Source organism: Aulonocara sp. 'chitande type north' Nkhata Bay, linkage group LG2 (assembly GCF_057382095.1).
Source record: "Aulonocara sp. 'chitande type north' Nkhata Bay isolate Kocher_YH1m ecotype deep benthic linkage group LG2, A_spYH_male_GT1.1, whole genome shotgun sequence".
Lineage (NCBI taxonomy): Eukaryota > Metazoa > Chordata > Actinopteri > Cichliformes > Cichlidae > Aulonocara > Aulonocara sp. 'chitande type north' Nkhata Bay.
This window is the reverse complement of record NC_141345.1, coordinates 21,527,048-21,545,978: the sequence shown is the minus strand read 5'-3', so window position 1 is coordinate 21,545,978 and position 18,931 is coordinate 21,527,048. Positions and strand designations below refer to the sequence as shown.

At 37.7% G+C, this 18,931-nt stretch overlaps 2 protein-coding genes across 2 annotated transcripts in view; one reads left to right on the top strand and one right to left on the bottom strand.

Moving 5' to 3' along the window:
* ctnna1 (catenin (cadherin-associated protein), alpha 1) overlaps positions 1-18,931 on the top strand; it is a 77,608-nt gene that overhangs the window by 22,903 nt on the left and 35,774 nt on the right. The window contains exons 8-9 of the mRNA XM_086309904.1: positions 16,493-16,573; positions 16,865-17,017. Of these exons, the coding sequence (XP_086166030.1) occupies positions 16,493-16,573; positions 16,865-17,017 (234 nt within the window). The remainder of the gene's footprint in view (positions 1-16,492; positions 16,574-16,864; positions 17,018-18,931) is intronic.
* Positions 1,383-13,142, bottom strand: lrrtm2 (leucine rich repeat transmembrane neuronal 2). The gene is made up of 2 exons (XM_086309894.1): positions 12,483-13,142; positions 1,383-11,800 (listed from the first exon to the last, which is right to left on the bottom strand). The coding sequence occupies exons 1-2, from the start codon at positions 12,484-12,486 to the stop codon at positions 10,164-10,166; spliced, it is 1,641 nt and encodes a 546-aa protein (XP_086166020.1). The 5' UTR covers positions 12,487-13,142; the 3' UTR covers positions 1,383-10,163.

Sequence of the window (18,931 nt, the reverse complement as noted above, 5' to 3'; positions counted from 1 at the left end):
ACTTCACCCACCATTGCTGGATGTCAGAACTGAGCCTGCTGATTTATTAAATGCTAAAATTACTATTCTGTCTGTAACAAAAAGTAATATATTTATTCCTGGCCTTGGCCCTGCATGCCATGCCTGTGAAATCTGTTTAGAATTTTAAGGATTCAGTGGACATATAAAGACCAAGAGCACAACCTCTTTTAGAGTTCACTTGCCTTTGGGGAAGTATCTAATATTAAAAAAAAAAAAAAGATGACTTAATGCCAAAAACTGTTGATTTTTATCCTTCAAAAGGAAAAATTTTCCACAAGTGCTGATGTCTTATCACTGGATTAATGTGACATGTTTTGTATGTAGATGCAAATCTGCTCCCATTTGTTGGATTTTGTTTTGTCCCAAAAACAAAACAAAAAAACAACAAACAAATATAGATAGAGAGAGAGATATCTCTGAGCTGCTGCACTGGCATATCATTAAAGTGGCGGTAAAAACCGACACGAGGGTACACTGTTCGACCCAGCTGTGGTGGCCACGGCGCAAAGTAGGGCTGCACGATTTTGCATAAAATGAGAATCACGATTTTTTTTTTTTTTTTTTTTGGCTTGGAATTGAGATCACGATTCTCTCACGATTTTCTTTTCCAGTATAAATATTTATTGCACTTATTAACTGCACATCAACTTCGTAACAGTTGAGACTGAACATAAAAACAATAAATAAACATAAAAACAACAAATGTCTCACGTTTTGTTGTTGCCGCAAAATGTTGTACTGCTTGAAATTCTGTCTCCACCTTTGCTCAACACTGCGTGTATAGAGCAGGTAATGCTACAATAGAAAAATAGCCTCCGTAATTTCTTTGTGCCTGCGGGAGTTCGACGTGTATAGGGAAGCGCTGTATAAGGTTCCCGTTATTGATGTTTGGGTGGTTGACCGGAACGGATTTTCTCCTGTCACTTTCTCGTCATCCCTGACATGTTCTCAGTTGTTTTTTCCCTGCTAATTTTAGCATCACACGGCACAGCTTCTGTATCACGTGGTATAAGGCTCCGCCTTTGTCATTTGTTGAGCAGGAAGAGTGAGCGCTTGTTTTCATGCAGAGTACGTCCCGGATCAAAATGCGGTACAGTCGTCTTTTTTTTCTTTCTTTCTTTCTTTCTTTTTTCGTCGTTGTCTTTTGGAAATGAGATCGCACATAAGTATGAATCGAGATCGCGATTTTCTAACGATTAATCGTGCAGCCCTAGCGCAAAGCATCAGATTACAAAACTGCATGACCGGCTAGGGTGTCACAAATGTTATGGCGTGCCCCCAGATGATGTGATGTCCAACTCGGCACGGGGCGCTCAGAGCATAAAAGCACCATACCAGTGAATGCTTATAAAATTATTTGATTGCAGATCAGGTTTGCCTCAAAATTTGTTTTCATTGGACATTGACAAAATTAGCAGTTGTGGGTCAACTAAGTTTGAATGTCATTTTCTCTTATTCTAGCCTCAAGAATTGCAGTCATGGTTTGCACTCGTTGTCCATCCACAACATGTTCAGTTTATTTTAAGGTTCAAGACACTCATGAAGCATCTCTGATTTGCTTCAAAATGACTTTTCCACTTCACTGGACTCATCCATGCCAGCCATGTTACCCTGTATGACTTGAGATGTTAGATTTACAGCGAAATACCACTCTGATGATAAGTGGACATGATAGGTGTATGACCACTCATTTGGCCAAATGAAAACAACAGATGAGAAGCATAATGTGTCATTGTCCACAGTGTGCTTTAATGGCGTAGTTTAGCCTCTAAGAATGGTGCCTTTAAAGCTGTGGTAGATGTTTGTTATGAATCTTAAGCATCTAAACAAACCACACTTGTTTGAGGATGTGTCAAATTATTCCAAGACAGAGAGATAATAATATATGTGATGTCTTTCAGGGAGGCAGTCTTTTTCTTGCCTAAACCAGTGTAGGCCTATGCTTGGCACAACCTTGCTACATGATGTCCTTGATTTTTAACTGTAGATCATTTTGAATGCAGATGAAGCAGTGAAAGTCAATAAACGGTATGTAGCCATTACAGCATATGGGTTTACACTCACAGCTCATGGTGTTGGAAAGACTCCTAACTCATTCATTCCCATCCCTTATGTTTCTTCATACCCTCTAGCTACAACTTGTTTACCCCCCTTCTCCATTTTTCCTGCACTCCTCCTGACTCAAAGATTTCCTAGTATCGTATAGTAAAACTCAAGCATTGAATCTTAGGTTTTGTTGAAAGGATTTAACTTGGAGTATAATTAATTGTTCAGTGTAGGGTTGTTGTACTATACTTTATGTTGTACGACTTGAGTTGCTTTGAGCTTAAAATGTGCTAACAGCAGTGGCCAAGAATCAAATTCTGGAGCTTGCATTTATGTGCTAGTGTGTTCCTCATCCCTTAGGCCATGAAACAAAAATGCTTTTGTTAATCTTTTTCATTAAGTTTTGTGTAGGTTTGTTTAATTAGGCATATTACAAGTTGTACAACCCCCAGTAGTAATATACAAATGATCTGGCTGCGGCATGCTGCAACAATATATTAAAGCGATAATTAAAAAAAAAAAAAAGTCCTTTGAATACCCTCTTAAAAATCTCTTGATCATTTTTATATGGAAAAGGGCTGGATAGATAATGACAATTGGTATGTTGTCTAGAAATCAGGTTTTTTTTTTTTTTTTTTTTTTTTTTTTGTGTTACATTTTGTTTCAAAGCCAGCTTGGTTTATATTAAAGTTGTTTTGATAAGCATTTTTTTTTTTTTTTTTATGTTCTGTTTAGGTCTGTTTTTGAGCTTTTCAAACTGCCTTTTTATACACATTCACAGCAGGTGATTTATTGCTTGTTTCATTTGTTTGTTCAACCATGAGAGTTATTCGAGGAGCAGTTGAAATTATGAGCTGATTTGAACACCATTTAATATTTGTTTATCTTGTATACAGCAGACACTTTATACAAGTTGTATTGACTTTTATAAATTTGAGCTTTGAGATAGATAGATAGTTCCATTGAATGAATGAATGAATATCTAAGTGAATAGAAAAGTTGGGATGCACTAGCTACAGATGTCTAAATGTATCAAGCACATTATGCGGATGAATCACTTGGATATGTCCAAGTGTCTTTCTTTCTTTCGTGTTCCCAGAGTAGAAAATGTAAGGGCAATGCTAATGATGATCATTTAATAAGACTAGAGCTTGTCTACTCAGCCAGTGAAGTGGAAAGGTGGGTGGGGGGAATGTCGCCCCAGCACTGCCACATAGTGTGACCTCAATTATTCCATATTGTCATGACAGTTTGGCATGGCACGTGTCGAGTGCAACTGTTTCTGCCACTTTTTATTAATAATGCATCCCTTGTTCTCGGCATCTGTCAGGGTTTCATTTCACATTGGAGAGTGACACTTGCTTGTTTTGACATACACAGCTACTGACATTTAAATTTCTTCAACCGGATAGGATATATTATCATTTTCACCTTAGGCAAAAAAGACATACCTGGCCAATGTAGTGGAACCCAACTTGTCCTCCTTGCTTGTGGTTTTTGGTGTAGTTCTCTTCCCACACTCTGCCTTCTCCTTGCTGAGTTCTGTTTCACTTTCTTTTGCGGTTTCAGTCTTCCTGCTTGTGCCCTCTTTTCTTAGTGCCTCACTCTTTCCTTAAGTCTTGCTGTTTTCTTGCCTTGGGCATCTAAAATGAATTTTGTTTTATTCTTACACTGTGCGTGCCTCTCATTTTAAATACTTTTTAGGTTTGTATCTTGTGCCATGTACCCGCCTTACCTGGTACCCTTAGTGTGTGTGTGTGTGTGTGTGTTAATAACAAGTTCACAACGCTAATGAGGATATTGATTGACATTTTACATGAGGATTTTGTTTGGACATATTTAAAACACAAACAAAGAAACAAACAAAGATTGTGTTTGATATTGTACCCAGAGGTTGTGATTATTATAAACTGTTTTTACCAAAAATATTGGGGTGGGAGAGTGACAGGGTTTTTGATTTTATTTATTTTATTTTAAATTTGTCTATTTGTAATCTCAATGGATAATTAAAACAAATTGCACTCCACACAATGTAACGGGGAAAGCTTTAGAGTCCCAAAGGTTTTTCTGTATTTACAGCCTCCATAAAACACTGGTCTGTCAGTAAAAGCCCTTCAGGCTACATTTCATTGATGGGGTGATCTTTTGCTGGTGAATTCCAAGCTTTTTGATTAGCTTTGCTGTCAGGTAAATGAGGTACACCCTTTCTTTAACAGGGTGTGTTGTGAACTGCATTAGACGGCTTGTTTTAAATAATTTGCTGGCAGCTGTGGCAAGCTTTGTCTGTATATTAATATATTTGTATTAATTCAGATTACAAATTTCTGTGTCAACTTTTGATCTTTTGCCATGTCCCTTTCTTGGTCACTTGAGAGCTGAGGAAACAATTTATAAGTGTAATATACTGAAAAATACCGATGCAACAGCTTAAGCATGCAGATGGTCCTTCTGATGGTAGTTGTCCTTAAGGTAGACTCATATTTAGCACCATAACATTTTCATTGAATGTACATCAGTTTAAATGTTTTCTTTCAATACTGCATTTTCTTTTCTTTTTTTTCTTTCTTTTTTTTTTTTTTTTTTACAGTTACAACACTGTGAATACACTGTTAAGTGACAAGATCAAACTAAGAAGCCTTCATTTCTTTCCTTGTTCTAAGTTTCAAACACTTTCAAATATAACACTAATATTCCTTTACTGTTGAGATTGAGAAGGACTGGTGTCCGTCTACGTAGAGAGGTGGCTGCCTCAGAGCCAAAGTGGCACATCTTAAAATGGATTCAACTGAGAATGTGGAATCCAGTTATTAGCCAGGTAAGGCCATTGTCTTTGAGTTCCTGTATCTTGGAACTATAGTTGAATCTAAAACCTAAACAGACTGCGAAGAACATGTATATTGCATACAGAAAAAGTTATAGCTTTAAAACTAAGGGCTTAGGTACCTTTCAGAAAACAAAGCTTATCCCTCAGTTAAGTACCAGATGGTTTAAGTGGTGTAAGCAACGTTGGTGTTTGTTTTGTAGAAAACATGGTTTGATTAGGCTCGAGTTGGAATTTTTGCTGTTTACTTAAAGCAGGCCTGATGTTGGACCATTTCTCTCTGGTTATGAGACAGCAGTGGCAGACTTGCTGGGTCTGGAATATTTTGTAATATGGTAACATGACGGCCATAGGTTTTTGTGAATAAAAGTGCTGTTCTAAGTTTGAATTAGATTTTAATTTATTAGGCTAAATATTCAAGCATGTCTATTGGTTTGTAATTCTCAATTGTTTGTGCTAGGACTCACCAGTGATATCCTTGGAGAATGGCTTTAAATTTAAGCAATAGATACATTAGGGGTTATATGCTGATGAGAGTCCTGATCAATGTGTCTCTCCTAGTAAGCATTTTCTAGATTTATTGGAGGTCTTATAATGAGTACCTGAAACATACATGGGTTCTGAGTCCTTGAACCACACTGCCGAAGCCGTGCTGTCAGACTCGTCAGTTTTGTGCCTTGCTCACTTGGGTACACCCTCCAGGTTAATTACGGAAGCTTGCTTTTTGTAGACCTCATCAGAAAAGAGCAGGTAAAATTGAAGTGGCTCTTGTAGTTATTTATTATCTGAACCTTCTGACAAATGTAAGATCATAGGTTAGAGGGGTGTGGTGTTTTTTTTTTCTTTTTTTTTTTTTTTTGTTTCAATCCTCAGATGAAATAGTTACATGAAGAAAATGGCTTAACAAGTTTCTGTGCCTTTATAATTTCTACTTAATATAACACAAGTGCGCACTAAAAATATGATTAGAAATATGTAAATTATGGAAAGTTTCTTGAACAAATACCTGTCAGGTGTTTATTTTGATATTATTTTGTTTTCAGTTAGCTGTTTTAGAGCAGTCAGTGAGTGAGAACAAACATGGTAGAGTTAAGTTTGTACTCTGTTTAATCATCCAAAAATGTGGAAGTTGTCTGGATTCAAGTACTCAGTCTGTCTAAAATCAAAACAATATTGGATTTGTTGTTTGCAGTGGCAGTAATACTTGCACTAAGCAGAGATTTAGAGAGTGGCTCGAAAATCCAGAGGTTAGATAGCCAATAACTGTATTTACTGGAGTGTTATACAACTGTAGAAAAAAAAAAATATGGACACTGAAATGATAAAACGAAGTCTTTTCTGTTGTTTTAGTTTTTATGTAAATTGCTTTACTGTCTTGTGTGAATGTTTCACTTTGATAGTTTTTTTCTTTTATATTTTGCACATAGAAGCTTAAGACTTTTTTTTTTTTTTTGCGTTGATGAATTATATCTACTACTTTTTTTTTTTTTTTTTTTCTTTTCATCTGAAAGTTGAATCTGAAACTAGACTCAAAGACAGTACTGTTTATAAATGTCACTTGTAAAAACTAAGAAAAAGGAAACACCCATGCCATTAATGTTGCCTACAATCTATTAGCCCACACGAAATGTGAAGTCTTAATTTGTGGTTTTGGTTTTGATTTTCTCCATGTAAGTAAATATCACATTGTCACAGAGTTTCTAATTCCAAAGTTTAATCTCTAGTTTTTTGCTCTGACATCCAAGAAAAATGGACAATGCTGGATGTTACTGGTGTTATCTGATGATCATTATCTGTAACTGCAGTGCTTGTATATCGGTCATTTAATTTTGGGCATTTAATCACATAGGACCAGTGTCGATGCAAAATCACGAATTTGGTGCAGTTAATATTCTCAACAATTCAGTCTTACATAAGACTGGAAATGCTTTAATAGCTTAATTACTGGTTATTCATTGCAGTGTTAGTTTGTAGATTTTTCACTATTTGCTCTTCTATTAAACAACAACCTATAGCTTGTGGTAAAGTAAAAGTTAATTAACTTTTGAATGTACCCATAAACATGAATCCTCATAGCAAAAAAAAATTGAATTTTTAAAATCATAAATATTTAAACTATCCTTCTTGAATGTCAACAAGTGTTGAATTTCACTTTGTTGATGTTCAGAGTTTTGCAGTATCATGATTTATACACTGTACTAAAGTGCAATTACAGACCAAACCAAGTTGTGAGCATCCATCAGTTGGCAAACACCTTGTAAATTATAATCATTTTATTTAAAAAATATATGTTTTGAGGGGACAATGTTTTTTTTTTTTTCTTCAGTTTGGCACAGCTTATCCACTATACAGATATGAAATTGTACATATTACAATACAAAAGGAAAATGGGAAGAGAAAAGCATTCATTTTGCACAAAGAGGTTGGGTTAGAGAGGGGATTGGTGCTGCTTTTTTTTTTTTTCTTTTTTTTTTTTTTCTCCCTATTTTCCTTTTTTTTTTTTTTTTTTTCTTTTTTTCTTTTTCTTTTTTTTTAGGCAGGGTGGGAACAAGGGCTAGAGGATGACAAGAGGAATCAAAAACAGATTACAAAGTGCAAAGGGACGCATATTTCTACAAATTTGTGGATTTTCAGTCACTTGGTACAACTGTAGTATTAAACAGTGAAATGTCTAATGATGGACAGAACTTTATAGGAATTCCATATACATCCCCATACTTGGTGTTATCAAAAACAAAGTCTCCCCATAAAGTTTGCTGAATGAGATTAGGAAATATTCAACTGAATTTTGACTCTTGAACATGCAAGACAGATTAGAAGGGCAATAGTTAAAGCAGTGCTAAGCTGGAAACAACTTAAATTAGAAAATGGAGGTGCTTGACTGATCAGTGTATGCAATGCTTTCATTCAATTCAGACATGAAGTGTAACAATTTTTGGTTTACAAAAGCACTTTCTTGTTTTAGGCATCCTATGAGCATGTGCTGAGACATGTTGACACGCAAGCATTCATTTGAGTGTGAAGCCAAATTTTGACAAGCTCAATATAAAGACAAAGCCACAAATGGTACCTCCTCCTTACCTATAGGGGGCATCAGCCAATGAACTTCACCCTAATTGTTGAAAACCAGGCATCTCACTTAAAAGTGCTGCATCTTGTCATCACTAATTGCAGACTTTAGTAAACACGAGTTAAAATACTAGTCCTAGGAATTGATAAGAATATCGTAAAATCGCTGAGTACTTGAATTTTACAGTGTTCAAACATTGGACTGCTCAACACTTGATTAGCTGTGAAGTTGCTGCTACTCTGGTCAGTGTACATTTCATGCCTAAGGTGCTGTCATTCTGTCATTCCATTCTCTACTACTTTTACTTGCCCAAAAGGATGCTCGGAATTGTTAAGAAAAAGACATAACCCCATTGTCAAACTCTGTCTTCATCGTCCTATCTATTCCTCTCAGCCCCACTCTTTCACCCTACCCCCACTACTAAATTGAACACAAAGAAGTGCGAAGCTACTGCAGCAGCTTTAGTCTGATGCTAATGCACATCCTCCCCCTGCTGCATACAAATGTGTCCTGACCCAGGCTTGCTGTTTGCTTATCACTGGATCTCCATTTGCTCTCAGGGTATTGACCGCAGTTTAACTTGACACGTTCGAGTGCTAACCTAGGACCTGAAATTCATTTTTCGCTAACAAGAACAAAACCTTAAAAAAAATATATTCGCACATGATTTTTGGTCACAAGGATTAATATACTGTATTATTTTTCAGTGGTAGCATGACTAAATGTTTCTAGATCACTGGTGTGGGTGATAGAATATTAAGTTCATTTTGCCTTGCTTTAATTGGTTCAATCTTGAGCCTGTCAGGACTTATTAGTGTGTAAGCAGTAAAGAGCACAGGCTACTGGGGTTTTGTATTCAGAATAAAATGCGCTCCTGTCTGGCATTTGAGCTGTTTGTTACAGTTTGTCACTTGCTACCCTCACTCTAGCTTGTCTGTATATTGATCCTGGTATAATATAGCTCATCAGTTAATTGTAATCAACACCTAAAGCTGTTGGAAATATTATGGTCACAGTTTGTATGGCAGTTGAAAATGGAGAATCCATGTACAGATCATTGTAGATCATTTTCCATGTCTAGGGTGAGGCTGACATCCATGAGTTTTTTTTTTTTTTTCCCTTCTAAGCAGTGTAGTGTGTTGAAAGTTAATCACAGTTGTTCAGTCTGTCCCACAGATTGGGAATTTATTTGTGGTGTTGAGCCCTCGTGGGTGGGAGCTAAAACATCCATTAACTTGAGTCAGCTGCAAAACAGCTTTTCATTTACGGGGGTAACGTCTGATTAAAGAGGTAATTTTTCCAATTTATATAATTGAACATAAATTCTCCATTCTCAGTCCACACTTTCAGTTGCATTTCCACACAGAAATGTTTCTTTGGAGGAAATCCAAATTTATTTATTTTTTTAGAAATAAAACAATCTCATTCTTACTAAATACAGCCTCTCTTCTTCTTCTTCTTCTTCTTCTTTTTGTTTTCTGTTATTTGAATTTGGCAACCCAAATGTATTCTTGGTGGGAAACCGTGGAACCATGTCAGATTTGCTAAACGTAATGTCATAAGTGATTACTCAATAGAATTTCAGGATTCTTCTATCCGTAACAGATGATTTCTTTATTCATAACATAACAATAATGACATTTACTTTACAGTTATAATTCATAATTTGAGTTTGGTCTTAGTGCCCTTTAATGTATTATAGTTCTCTCAAAACAAAGCTACAAAACAAAATGTTCTGATAATTGGTTCTGTTCATTTGCCCCAGTGATTGAATGTTTGGCTTGGACTGCCTATGGTGTAGTTAGAAACAGCATTTCAAATATTTACTTTTTAAAAGAAAATACATAAATCACATCTTCCCTTAATGTATTCTGTTAGCAGAGGGCCACTTGGCAAAGTAGTTTCTCTGTGCTGCAGAATATAGAGACAGTGGTGGAGACAGATCTCACAGTTTACAATTTTCTTCTTTAAAATGATTGCCCCTGCCTGATATGAACAACCTTGCATTCATATAAAAATAAATTTGTGACTATCTCTACAACGTCCTGTAACTGCCCAACCTCTGCCATTGTAGCATTCTCACATATTCTCAAATCTCACTTGTAGAAATTATGCTTTTTACATAAACTGGGAAAAAAAAATCAAACCCTGTATCATCTGAAATGGTCAAATGACAAACCATATGCTCTAGGAATAAATAAGAGTTCATACTTCACACTCTTTGTAAGGCAGCTGCTGACACTTGCACTGCCCGTAGCCGTTGATGATTACGAGTGCCCCTTCTTCATGGCTGGGCTCATACTCATTATAGGGTACCTGCGTAGCTAGGTCTGCCATAGGCTGTCGTTGCTGGGTCCTCATCTGTCTGCGGTTCTGAATAGCCGAACAGTGGCGTATCCGGCGCAGGGTAGGAGGGCAGCACTTCCGTGAGATATAGACAACAAAAATGATGAAAAAGAATGAAAAAAGAAGGGCCATAGTTCCCATGATAACCCTTTGAGTCATAACAGTGTTGTCTGCAGTTGCGAAGTCATCTGTTACAGCTGCCTCTTCCAATGGAGCAGTAGTAGCTTGAGCAGTGCGTGATGTTTGTGTTATGATTGTTGTGGTAGTGACTGTGGTAAAGCTCCCAAAATCCTCTGCATAGTCCGGTGTGGGGGTCGGCTGCATAATTCCAAACAAGGAGCTTGTGATCTCTGCAGCTGTAGTAGCGTCTGTTGTTGTACTAATGGTCTGAACGACTGGTACTGAAAAATTCTGACAAAGTTGGAATCCATAAACGGCATCTAGTATCTCCTCACCTTGGGCATATTCAGGACTGTGGCAGAGGATAGAATGCTCCCACCTTCCCTTAAAGGTGCTTAGCCAAGTGGCAAGAGAGCAAATCCTTTTGGTACATTCCCAAAGGTTGCTGGACAGCCCAATCATACCCAAAGACTGCCACATATCCAAGACTTGGGGATCCAGGCTGCTCAGTTTGTTGTTATCCAGCAGCAAAACTTTTAAATTTGGCAGCGTTTGAAATACATCAGGGGTCAGGACACGAATTTCATTTCCTGTGAGGTCCAGCTTCTCCAGCGTGGTCCAGATCCATTCCATGCCACATGTTACGTTGCTGATCTTATTCCATTGCAGGTATAGAAATTGAAGGGCAACAAGGCGAGGGAAATGGGCCAAGTTTATCTTGGTCAGTTGATTGTGCTCCAAGTGGAGCTCTTTAAGCTTGATGAGCCCAGCAAATCCATTTCGTGCCAGGCTTCGGAGACGGTTGCTGCTTAGGCCCAGATATTCCAGGCTACGGCAGTCCCAAAATGCCCGAACAGGTGTGGTGCGAAGTAAATTAGAGCGGAGGTGGAGTATCTGGAGCTTCCTCAGTCCGTGAAACAGTTCTGGCTCCAAAGCAGTCATCTGATTGAAGGACAGGTCCAGTATCTGAAGATTGATGAGGTGGATGAAGGTTGTGTTGGGCAACTTGGTGATACGATTGGAGCTCAAATTGAGGTCCTTCAGTTTATAGAGCCCTTGAAAGGCATCCTCTTGTACTGTGGTAATCTGGTTGTGGTCTAGATGTAGCCAAGTGAGCTGGCTGAAACCATAGAATTGATCAGGACTGAGCTCAGTGATACTATTGTGTCGTAATGACAGCCCCAGGGCTCCCTTGTCCACACCATCTGGGGGTGCCTTAAGCCCCTGGGTGTCGCAGTAAAACTGCAGGTCCTCACAGCGGCATTTTTGAGGGCAGGTTGTGCACAACGCAGGAGACAGCAGGCACGCTAGGAGCATGCTGATCACAGACAGAGCCGCTGGTGCAGGTCCCACCAATGGCCACCTTGAATGGAAACCTGGGTGGGTTCAAAGACAAGAAAATGAACTGTGGGGCGGGAAAGCTAATCTCTGCAGAGTACTTATTACTAATTCATGCTGGCAGTTATGCTTTTTTGTGTACGCTCTGTCTTGTCCTTACATATAGCTGCTAAGGTATTTTACATTGGCAACTTTAACAGTGTATGTAAACATGATACCCTTGAGATTCGGTTTAATGGAGATGTCATTTTCTCAGCAAGGCTTCTAATGATCAGCTGCATACATAAGGCAGACCTTTTTTTTTTTTTTTTTCTCCTCTCCCTTACCATTTATATTAAGCCTGTTTTGGTCCACATTTTGTGCTATTCATTCGAGCATAATTTTCTTAATATTGTCATTCTTTTTTTTCTTTTTTTTTATTAAGTGCTCTATGCTTCTTCTTTTTTTTCCTAGGGGAGGAAAAAAACATAGATCTGTTATCTGTTCAGGAAAAAATGATAATTAAAAAAAAAAATCTTTTTTTCATCACTTATGAGATCTTCTAGAAGATTCAAATGTTAAAAATGTATTTCTTCCCAACTCTTCTGTCTGAAGGAGGAAACATGAAGGACCATTGCAGTAAATAGACTAGGCAGAAGAGCTTTTAGTCTTCAGCCTCCCTCACTCTTACTTGTATTCCCTATTCATGTCCAGACCTGTCATATAAAGGGGCTAACTTACCCATTCTTTTGTGCACATCGGAGGCTGCATTCAACTGTCCTTTTCCGCAGACTCTTGGAGCAACCAGATGGAAGAAAAATCCAAAGGGAAAAAGCCCTTTTGATTAAGCACAAAAGGAATCAGCCTCTTGGGAAATAAAGCAATTCTGAACCCACCCAATTCAAACAAAATATGAAATTCCATGTCCCGACTAGATGTTTATTCCTTTTATTTTGTTAGTCCTTTAAAATCCAGGCTCATAGAAGAGTGAGTCTTTTTCTTCCAGCCCACGAATCCTTGAAGAAATTATTTTTTTTTAAGTTGATCAGTTGCATCCAGAGCGACTCCAGTGATCAGACCCCCCCCCTCTCCCTTTTTCTTCTTTTTCTTTTTTTTACCCTTTTGTTTCCTTTCCTCCGCAATGGTGTCAGCTCAGACCGTTAATTGAAGATCAAGCGCTTCTCTTTCATTGCCGTGGTCCTCCAACCCTAACTTGTTGATGGCAGCCAGAGATCTTGCTTCTGACGCCGGCTCAGTCTCAGCATAGCCTCTGCAGAGCTGTGAGCGGAGCCCTCGTCTGCTAGCTGAGACGCAGGGGGAGAGAGAGAAAGCAGAGCAGGGAGTCAGGGATGTTATTCTGTGCTTTTTTGTTGCAGCCACTCACTGCTACAGAGTGGTGGCAGCCTGGCGTCGATCATCACTACTGTTTCTCTCTCTCTTTTTCTCTCCCACACACACACACACACACACACAAACACCCTCTCACTCTCCTGCTCAGTCACTTGCTCTCAGCCTCATACACAGTGCTTGTGCACCTTAGTCTTCCTCCACCTCCCTCTTGCATTTCCCTTCCCTCCCACTGGCTCGTCACCTTCAGAATATTGATATCTTGAACGTGTTGCGGCAGCATGCTGTTGAAATTAACCACAGCTGTAAATCTCAGTCTCGCATTGCTGCTGTTCTGCAGACTGTATGTATAAATGTATACACAGGACATAAACCTTAAAAAAAATAAAAAGAGAGAACGCAGCAAAACAGATTTTACTACATCAGTGCTAACATAGGGTGTCAAATTTACATATCCTGGTTGCAGTTCTTTAACTTTTGAGGACAGGCATGTGATCAATTGCCAGCTCCTTTGAAGTTAAGTTAGGCTAGCTTTTAAAATGTAAAGGTCAAGGAAAAATACTGGGTTATTCATGTGATGCATTAAAAGGATTTGAAATTTACTAATGCTAACATGTATCTACTTGACCTTAAGCTATTTTGTGATTATTTTTTTATTTTTTTTATTTTCTGTTGGAAAAATGTTTGCATTTCAGAGGTTTTTTTTTAATAAATTTTTTTTTTGAATCCCCCTTTTAAAAAAAAAAAATAAATAAATAAATAAATAAATCAAAAAAATTATTATTTGTTTATTGTTGTTTTGCTGTTCATCCCTTTTGGTAGAAAAACTGAGGTAGCTGAAAAGTCGAGGTGTGAAATGAACCGTGGTGATGAGAAATTCCTTAATCCCTTGTCCCTATAGTTCTTCATTATTTAATGTTTGGTTGAGGTGCGTTTTGGGGTATATGCATCAAATTAAATTGCAATCAGGCAGACTACTTAGCAGAAATGGTATGAAGAACAGATGGTATCCTGCTCAAAGTTGGTTCTTCGGCCCCAGTCTCGTTAAATTTATCTGATCTGGATTTTAAACATTGTTATTTAATGAAAGCACGTAACAATGCACACTGATCACTGATTGGTGATGGTGAATTCCATATTTTCTGTTTTTTCACAATTTAAGTTGGAACACAGAAAAAGTAAGCCCCGTCATTATCTGGCGGTGAATTTGCAGGTCATTTGTCCTGCATGTTGCTGTATTTTTCCACATCTATTTTAGCCTGCATCCTCAAAATGGGAGAAAACATGTAAAAATACTAAGACCTTACAGGAATGTTCCATCTGTCTGTGTGTCGTCTGCTTAGTGGCAATTTGGCGTGTTGCAAACGTAAATTTTAAAAGGGGGAAAACATTAAATTATACTTAATTTGTACTTAAAGTTCAATAAATGTATAACTTATAACTAATCCAACTAAGATGAACTTTGAAAAGCAATAATGTTGAATTGTTGAAAAGCAATAATATTGACTGCATATTATTTGACTCTTAGAGCAGACTCTTGCTTACATTGAAACACTAGTGGGTTTTTGTTGAACGGGATGTTCCTAAATCTGTCCTAAAGGAGATGGATATACTCACCTGGCTATCATAAAAGATTCTACAGAGAAACTGCTTCCATAATGAGCACCTGAAGAAGTGCTTTAGAACCCCTTGGCGTGGAAATGAAATATAGGCTAGGCATGAATGAAATAGGATTGAAAGTGTTGGGGCAAAGCAGGCTAAAGCACTACCACAGCACTGTATCCAGCCAGCACAAAATCACAGGGGATTAGTGCTGTGGAGCTCCATGGCCCCTAACTGTGTGCACAAGCCCCCAACGGGCATAAGGCAGTGGGGGATGGGGTAGGTCAATGCTACCGCCATCCATGGTGTTACGTTGCAGTTGATTTAAGCATTATAAAGGAAAAGAAGAGCCCAGAGTCCAACTGGTCCTTTGCCTTTACTCAGACCTTTCCTGTCCATCTAATTTTGCTCTAATTTTATGGCTCTCCACTATCTGGGAATTTTCACTCTTTCTCACTTTATCTTCTCAAGCGTTTCTAAAAGTTTTCAGTGTTTTTCTTTTGTACTTTGCAGAATGTGATCAAACATCTCTCTACTAAAACTACTCAGTAGTTACGAATGTGTTCACTGCAAGGCAGCCCCTGAGTACTTGTGTGGATACAACTAAGAACTTATTTAAACGAGAAATGGATGCATAGGTTTAAATGTATAAGACTGATATGATTTTGGGCCTTTATGACTTTCCCAAAGTTGGTCAGTGCTTGTGTAGCAACAAGTCACCTCTACTTACGTCACCTTATGATAGCCAATCCAGTCCTTACTTTGTTCTCAATAGTTTCCACAGTTGGGAGCTAATGTTGGCCTTTAAAGCTTGAAGATAAATGGCTTATTCTAATACAAAATGACCAAAGGACTTGGGCAGCATTGTAATAAAAATTAGTGAGGGGGAATAATGAAACAAAATGAGCACTTGTAATATTATTAACCCTGAATCAAATTAGAATCACAAATGTGACAAATATAAAATGATTTACAACAGTTTCAAGTTTGACAGCCCATTGGATTTAGAAACGTTGGCTGTTACCAGACTACTTTTAATGTTGTGCGCAGGTCTTTATAGCATATCCATGAAGAGCGCTGTGGTGGTAGAGAGGCTTTGAAAGGATTTGGGTAGCTTTCCCCCCCCCCCCTCTTCAATAAAATTTTGGATTTTAAAAGCAGTTTGCAACCAACAGAAACACGTAAGAGGATGCATTGCACATTAAATATGACACTGATATAATGCAAAGAATCTTTTTTTTTTTTTTTTTTTTTTTTTTTTTTTTTTTAATAAAAGCCAATGTGGTGGCTGTTGCCCTGTTTACTTTCAGTGTGTATACATTATTAATTTAAATTGTTAGCTGGTATTCTGTCGGTGCATTACTTGCTGTGAGTCGGTGGAGGATGTCATTGTTTATTGGAGAACAAAATGAACAATAACTGGAGGCTTCAGAAATGAACTGGACTTGGTATCTCCAAACATTAGCTCCACAAAGCAGAATAGCTCAAGCTTGTTGAAAATTACATTTCATTTCAGAGTAACGCCTACAGGGTGACCCAAGTCTGCTCTAGAAGAGTTTGGGTGACGTTAAAGTATAAATTGTATAACTACCCTGTTGGTTTAAAAATGAAAAGATGCAAGGGATGATTTACAGATATGAATATTTTTGTCATTTTGCCTTTTTATTTACTCAAGACTGTTTAATATTTTAGGTTTGATATTGATTTAATTTGATCTGATCCCAAGACTTTTCAGGATTTTTGACACATGAGCTGGTCACCGTTATTCTACTCACTAATTACTACTTTTTTCCATGTTTCAGGCGGGAAGAAAGGACAGAAGCGATGCTCTGAACACTGCCATTGATAGAATGACAAAGAAGACTAGAGACCTTCGCAGACAGGTACTTTTTTTTTTTTGTGAACTTCCTTTTCCCTCTTTCCACTAGGTCTTCAACTTTAAACTGTAGTGTTTGCGCTCAGTGAACTTTTATTGGAAAAAAACAAATCAAATATTTTTTTTCTTTACTTCAGCCTTTTGAAGTTTACCAGCAAACCTCAGGAGACTCTTGTCTCTCATAATGTCAGGATGTAATCTGTAGTTCAAAAAAGCTGTGGTAGACATCAGTCTGTATGTAAAGGATATGCACCAAGGGCATTCTAACGCTTTTTCAAAAAATCATCTTATTTCACAGCTGCGCAAAGCTGTGATGGACCATGTCTCCGACTCTTTCCTGGAGACTAATGTTCCCCTCCTGGTCCTCATTGAAGCTGCTAAGAATGGCAATGAGAAAGAAGTTAAGGAATATGCTCAGGTGTTCCGTGAGCATGCCAACAAACTGATTGAGGTATTGTATGTTTTTCTTTTTGTTTGTGTGTTTTGTTTTGTTTTTTTTTTGTTTTCCCTTCCCCTTCCTCTCTCTCTCCAGTGCATTTGCAGTCAGAACCTGACCCACCCCCAGATCATAACACTCAAATGCTTCAACTCTATCCCATTAGTATTGCATATTTAATTTTTATTGTTTCTGTTCTCTGAGATAAAACTTGTGATAAGACTATAGCATTATTGTCCCTTTAAAAGGCTTCTTTAAAGGTCTTTGGTCAATTCAGTCTGATGTTGGTCACACTCTCGCACACAAACATTAAATAAAGAAATGATAATTATTAAACTTAATATTTAAGGAGCTCTATTGCAGATCCTGGATCCTTTTCCCCCTAAAATGAAAAATAATAAAAAATTGCTATGTGGCCAAAGACCTCAAAATTGCTCTTTCTTTATTATATAATAATGGATTGGATTTATATAGCGCTTTTCAATGCACCCAAAGCGCTTTACAATGCCACTATTCATTCACTCTCGCATTCACACACTGGTGGAGTATGAGAAACAAAAAATATATTTAGATCATTATGAAACTGTTTCAGGCTGTCATAGTAGTCACGTGAGTAATCTTTAAAATCTAGTTTTGAGTCCATAACCTTCCACTAACAGACGAGAATGCAATACATGGTTAAAAAAAAAAAATTCAAGATGCAAGGAGAAAAGCAAAGTAATGGACTCGATAGGCAAGAAACTAACAGAACATTCAGCCAGGCTCATTAGTGGTCTTTCCTTCCGTTCCTCTAATGCCTGTGTAGAGCATCATATGACATTTGAAAGTGACTTCTGTCTATGGGCATATTGCCATGAGTATAGCTGGATATGTTAGACTAGCCAGGACAAGCAGCATGCATATTCACCAGGGAAACCATTGAAGCATCAGAAGTAAAGGGGGAGTGGGCAACAACACTGGGGAGTAACCCCTTAAGTAGCACCCGAAGGCCTGAGTGTCATATGTGGCATTAGAGCACTAGACCTTGCTAATGCATGGTTACTATTTGTGCTTGTAACACTTAGAAACACAAGGGGGGAGTGTGTAATTTAAAAAAAAAAAAAAAAAAAAAAAAAAAAATTACATTCAAACCAAAGTAGTTTTGGTTTAAATTTGTTATGAACTTTATGGAGAAATTTCTTTTAGTAATTTTTTCTTACAGTTTTCATTTTCATTTGAATATACATGTTGTATGATATCAATCTAAGAATAGAAGGTGCATCTGTAAAAACCGCTTATCAGCAGCACAAAAGAAAAACTGTACAAATGATGTTTAAAGAATGTAAACTCCAAATGCTGTCTATTTTAAAGCTGGGGTTCGTTGTGGTAATTGTTGCTATCATGACTTTAACTAGAATATTTTACTTCCAAAGTCTCCATATCTGCAGTTGAACTGAGCTCCTACATCAGTCTAGTTGTACTAAAATATTTATCAGCAAAATATGTTTTTGTCATACATAAATTAGGAATGCTAGTAGTGTAGTAAAGCCACTGAACAGCATCTTGGCACTGAGTTGATGGGCATCATTATGGTAGAGTTTTAAGCACTGGGCAAAGTAACTTTCTTGCTCATTACGCATTTTCTAAAAGGGAGCCAGTTGCCATAAATTCCCATTTCAAAATCTACATTAGGAGATATTCAGTGTAATCTAGCAGTTTATCCTCCACATACTTTCTTTAGTGTGTTCCTTCCAAAAAACGACAAACATCAACTGCTGCAACACAAGCGTTCACAACCTAAGTTGATGTATGCCTTCAAACCTAGAGAGAGCCCAGCTCTAACTAGGACCTGGGAATTATAAATCATGTTTTGCAACAGCCTTGACAGAAGTTGCATACGTTACTCTTCATTTTGGCTAAAGATTTCTGCCTTTGTAGAAGCTGCCAACA